At 55.1% G+C, this 4,690-nt stretch overlaps 4 protein-coding genes across 4 annotated transcripts; 2 read left to right on the forward strand and 2 right to left on the reverse strand.

The window, feature by feature from the left end:
* Positions 1 to 2,121: 2,121 nt before the first annotated feature.
* PHACADRAFT_212081 (uncharacterized protein) lies at positions 2,122 to 2,460 on the reverse strand (the record flags this gene model as incomplete). Its single annotated transcript, XM_007399145.1, has 1 exon — positions 2,122 to 2,460. One exon carries the CDS (start codon positions 2,458 to 2,460, stop codon positions 2,122 to 2,124), a length of 339 nt encoding a protein of 112 aa, XP_007399207.1.
* Positions 2,461 to 2,788: 328 nt separating this feature from the next.
* On the forward strand, positions 2,789 to 3,628 carry PHACADRAFT_100661 (uncharacterized protein; the record flags this gene model as incomplete). Its single annotated transcript, XM_007399146.1, has 1 exon — positions 2,789 to 3,628. One exon carries the CDS (start codon positions 2,789 to 2,791, stop codon positions 3,626 to 3,628), a length of 840 nt encoding a protein of 279 aa, XP_007399208.1.
* A 50-nt stretch (positions 3,629 to 3,678) lies between these two features.
* PHACADRAFT_261548 (uncharacterized protein) lies at positions 3,679 to 3,986 on the forward strand. Its single transcript, XM_007399147.1, has one exon. The coding sequence runs from the start codon at positions 3,697 to 3,699 to the stop codon at positions 3,943 to 3,945; it is 249 nt and encodes an 82-aa protein (XP_007399209.1). The 5' UTR covers positions 3,679 to 3,696; the 3' UTR covers positions 3,946 to 3,986.
* A 233-nt stretch (positions 3,987 to 4,219) lies between these two features.
* Positions 4,220 to 4,535, reverse strand: PHACADRAFT_261549 (uncharacterized protein). The gene has a single exon (XM_007399148.1). The coding sequence runs from the start codon at positions 4,502 to 4,504 to the stop codon at positions 4,253 to 4,255; it is 252 nt and encodes an 83-aa protein (XP_007399210.1). The 5' UTR covers positions 4,505 to 4,535; the 3' UTR covers positions 4,220 to 4,252.
* Between the last annotated feature and the right edge of the window lie 155 nt (positions 4,536 to 4,690).

Here is a 4,690-nt window from a genome sequence, read left to right on the forward strand (position 1 = left end):
AGTGTCTCGACACCACCCTTTATCCTTTCTGATCCATGTTATGTTAGCGATGGTGGAGTGCAACCGCGGAAGAGGGACGTGACTGTTGGAAGGGAGAAGGGAAGTCGTGGCAAATCAACAAGTCAACATCTCCGGGAGCTTCCGACAACTCTAAGTGCCCGAAGGGAGTTGGCGCTTAAGGGTCCCCGCGGCTCGCAGACGCATTGACGAGACTCCGAGCACATTGCCTCACATACTGTGTGCAGGGATACGACAGAGTACTTCAGGCCAATCAATATATAACCTCCAATGCTCAGTGCATATCATACTATCTCATACTCCAGCCCAAGGTAGTTCCCAAGACAGCCTGCTAAGCTCAAGACGCTTCAAGACACCCGTGTCAAGCCCAAGACGGCCCCTCAAGCCCAAGACGGCCGCCAAGAGCTGGCGGTTTTGCTGATGACGTCGGAGGTATTGCTTCCCGGGTCGCGTTCGACAGCACGCAGTATGTTGGAATCCATCCACGCGAACGCCTTGGTATCAGCAGCGAACTTTCCACTAACTGCACACCCAGCTAGCGAGCGGCCATGAAGTTGAAGATCTGGAAGGAGGGCGGCAGAGGGCGCAACGTTCTCAAGGTGAGTCATCGCTTTATCTTACGACGCACACCGCTAATCGGAGCACCCAAAGCCCGTAAAATATAGCACAAGGACGTGGCCTGCGTCATTTCGAGTACACACGTCTCATCTGCGCCAATACAATACCCAGTCGAAGGCATCGAAGTCAGCCGCAACTCTGAAGGTCGCTAGATGGGTCATGTGGGCGCCCGCCCAGGATGCGCCGGTGCGCTCAGTGACTGAAGCTCGAATGGGGCTATCGGCGTGGCGGGTACTGGTATAGGGCGGGCGTGGGTATCATGCTCTAGAGAGGTATGCTTACGGTTAAAACGCGCCATCAAGTTCGTGATCGCCCCTGCTGAAATTGTGCTCAGAGACGCCAACTCACGCCTACTAGCTCGCTCCGTACTATGCGACGACGCATGTTGTAGAGAAATTGTGAACAGGCCAATTCCTCGACGAAGACATTTGACCATGCGGGTCGTGGCTCCGCCGTCGAGCGCGCCGAGGAGCTTCGGAATCAGTACACTATCGCGCAGCCCCGTTCGTGGGCGAAGATCTCGCGCAAATTCTGTGGGGCGATCATTTCCCAGTTCCTCGGCCACGTTTCAGATGCGTAGGCCGTCGCTTCTGGACAGTCGCAAATAAACACCAGAATGCATCAGCCCGGGTTTCGAAACGCTCCCGTACCAACAACCACATTGTCTTGGACCTTGTCCTGCATGCCTATATAATGTCGCTCTCTTCCACCGACCCTCGTTCGCTAACGACCCTTCACTCCCCGACTATGAGTGTCATCTGCGAAAGCAGCCCATCTACGCTCAAGCCTCTCTACCCCCCACAGCTCGAGTCTCTCCCACCTCGCGGGTCCCGCTTTCCGCCACCCTCCAAGCTACCGATACCTACGCTCAGATCGATCGACATATCACTTCCGGCTTGCGAGGCGGCCTTTGTTCACTCGACTTGTATGGGACATCTGTGTGCACTATCTCACAGCCGGTGAGTTCGCCAGGTACAGGACATCCTGAGCGCGTGACACTCACGACGGGACCCACGCAGATTTGTTGCGCTTGCGAATAAGGCGATACGGAGTCATCGGCCGTAACACGTCTCATAAGAACGAACCAAGTACATAGCCATGTTCTCTGGCGGGTTTGTAACCAACGAGAATTCTCCACGATCAAATAACCGAAGCGTATAAGTCTAAGGGAACCGAGAAAAGTAATGCCCATCGAAACCAGAAAACTGAGAGAAACATGACACTGCAGAAATAGGAAAACCACGGACAACTTGCGCGAATGGAAGAAAATTATCCGCACCACCGCCAGAGATCTCGTATGCCGACTATGCACTTGTCTTCCCACTATCGCCCGCCCTTCACTCTGTTCGCCCCGCGAACGCCTCCGTCTTTCCTTCTAACGGCACAGCCCGTCCGCGTCTCTTCGACGATGATACATCCTATTCTGATCTGCCCCCAACATCGCGCGTTCCAGTCCAGATCGCTGTCTGATCTTTCATTGTCTTTTCACTCTTCGCTCTCCCCCTTCTGGCCCTCGCCATCGCCCTCCGCGACATCCGGCGCCTGTTCTGCCGCGCCGTCCTCTAGTCCCTGCACAACGCACGGTTCGGTCTCAGAGCTCGCGCCCGTTGTCGCCCTAGCCTCGCGGGCGGCGTGCAGCAGCTCCTGCAAGTATTCGGTCTTCTTCTTAGGGTGCTTGCACAGTAGCCATTCTGTACGCCGAGCGGTGGTGAGCAGGATGGTCTCGTCGTCCCAGCTGATAGATGTCGGCGCGGAGAGGATTACTTCAGCTGCGGATACGACCCAAAGGTGATAGAACAATACGGAGGCCTTTGTCGGATGCATACAAAGCTGCTCCAAGATGCATTCTTCCAGTTCTACTGTATACTAGGAATGACCCTAGAAACCCTGAGATAGTCTGACAATGGAGATTCCTACGATTCTGCTAAGATTACCCTGTAGAAATCACTAGATTTCTCGCAGAGAGTTCTGCATTGGATCGTCCATTTACGATATATGGATCCACTTCCTGCAGTGAATGGCTGTGCGCTGCCGTTATATAGTGCCGTAGGTGCGTCTTCCAGACGTCCACCGTCCACCTACTCACACCATGATTGTACTCATATTCTCGTACCCAACATACTGCTCTCCGTGCGTCCACTCGCTCCCAAAGATGCCGGGCGCTACGGGAGCCGATTTACCGCCCGAAACGCTGTCATTGATCTTGAAATGCCTTATCTCTTCCACAGGCAAACATCGCCACTTGAAGCACGGGCTCTCTGCGTCTAGTCTCGTATGCAAGTTCTGGTCCGAGGCGATCAGACCTGTCCTCTTCCGAGAGCTCACGTTGCGCACCGCCGAAGACGTACGATTCCTTAAGAACATCGTCAGCAGCCACAGGTTTACGACTTCGTCTCTGTCCGGGGCCATCGAAAAGATATATATCCATCAAGAAGCCCCGGAGACGAAGCCCTGGCTTCACCACGTCCATGGACTTTCAACCCGACTGCCGAAGACAAGATTCCAGTGTACCGTCGTGAATCGCGCGAGCGATTCTGAACAAGCGGCCGGTTGCTGGGCTCCGTTCAGATCGATACCGCGCGTCACCCCATCCTACGTCCGACTCTCAGAGCTTACCCTCCACGGCGTTGTATTCACGAGCACGACCGAGCTTGCACGGCTCGTCGACAATTTCCCCACGCTCGAGCGCTGCACCTGCGACCAACTCACCTTCCTCGACCCGTCGCCAGTTGTCCAGTCACGCAGAATCCGGCGACGTGCTTCATTGACCCTCTGGTGGTGCAATGTATCGCGCTGTAAGGATATGGCGGTTTCCGTCCAAGCAGCGCTAGCTGCCGACGTCGTTGCGGCTGGTCGTCGCACGGGCCTTGATGACCGCACATGGGACGCGACTCTTCAAGCGCTGCTTGCATCGGTACCAGACACATTCGAAGGGGCAACCGTACACCTTGATGGTCAGAATGGCAATGTGTTTGGTACGTCTTCAAACTGATTCAAATGATGCAAGCCTCACTGGCTGTTTCTCGTCAGACATGGTGACCGTTTGTTGCCATTCGCCCTATGAAGGCGATTCTGTGGGCGATTATATCCTCGCTGAAGTCAAGGTTTGCCGACCCAGTGAGAGCCAAGATGCGAGGACTCCCATTGCGCGTATTGAGAATATCGCTCTCATACTCTCATACGCAAATGTCGAATCCGTGGACACTCTTCCTTGGGACACCTTGCGATCCGTCGTTGATTCCCCGCACATGCACTACCTTTGTATCAGCTACTTTCACCGGCAGCGAGACAAATCCTTCGAGGTTGTGAAGAGAATCCTCTGCTCTGTGCTGCGACGCACGCAGCTGACCTGGGCTCTCGAGCCAGGCAAACTGCAGTTTAGGCTGTTCTGTTCTGATCATATCACGAGGATAGATATCTTGTGCGTACCGGCGGAGCACACTATCGACGGCACCACTATCGCTCTCGACATCATCGAACAAGCTGAGTGGTTGCTGGCCCCGAATAAGCCCTTCCCCGGCGACACTACAAGAGAGGGGTACCTAAAACAGCTCGTGACCCCGCGCGCGCGCAGACAATCCACAGACACAGTCTCAGGGTCTCAGGATCTCATCGTCTACGGTCTGCGACAGAAAGCACTCAGGACACAGCGGTCAGACAGGCCTGGGAAGAGGCGGAGGTCGATCGGGGCGAAGAAGAAGACGGCGAGAAGATAGGCGACGAAGGGTACGATGAGGGTGCAGGGGAGGAGGCGTAGGACAAGGATGAGCAGCACGCGCGGGTAGAGCGTACGGCTAGATAGCCACCCGAGCTTTTGGGACAGAGACGAACCGTGTACGGAAACGCTCGCGGGCAGCCCAGCCTGCATCGGTTGGGTGTGTTCAAGGATATATGAAGGTTCAGATCTTATGACTTATGTCAGAGTTCACGGGCTGAGACCAATGCAGGCTACGAGTTTCGCCCTTGTCTTGACACAGTAATGGCCAGATCCTGTCTAACCAGGCTTGCGCGCGGTCCTTGTTCAAATATTCCCGAGACCCTGCTGTAGTACCGG

The sequence above is a fragment of the Phanerochaete carnosa genome, assembly GCF_000300595.1.
Source record: "Phanerochaete carnosa HHB-10118-sp unplaced genomic scaffold PHACAscaffold_8, whole genome shotgun sequence".
NCBI lineage: Eukaryota > Fungi > Basidiomycota > Agaricomycetes > Polyporales > Phanerochaetaceae > Phanerochaete > Phanerochaete carnosa.

Coding starts and splice junctions, on each gene's coding strand:
- PHACADRAFT_261548 (XM_007399147.1), top strand. CDS start 3,697: ATGAAGGCGATTCTGTGGGCGATTATATCCTCGCTGAAGTCAAGGTTT.
- PHACADRAFT_261549 (XM_007399148.1), bottom strand. CDS start 4,504: ATGCAGGCTGGGCTGCCCGCGAGCGTTTCCGTACACGGTTCGTCTCTG.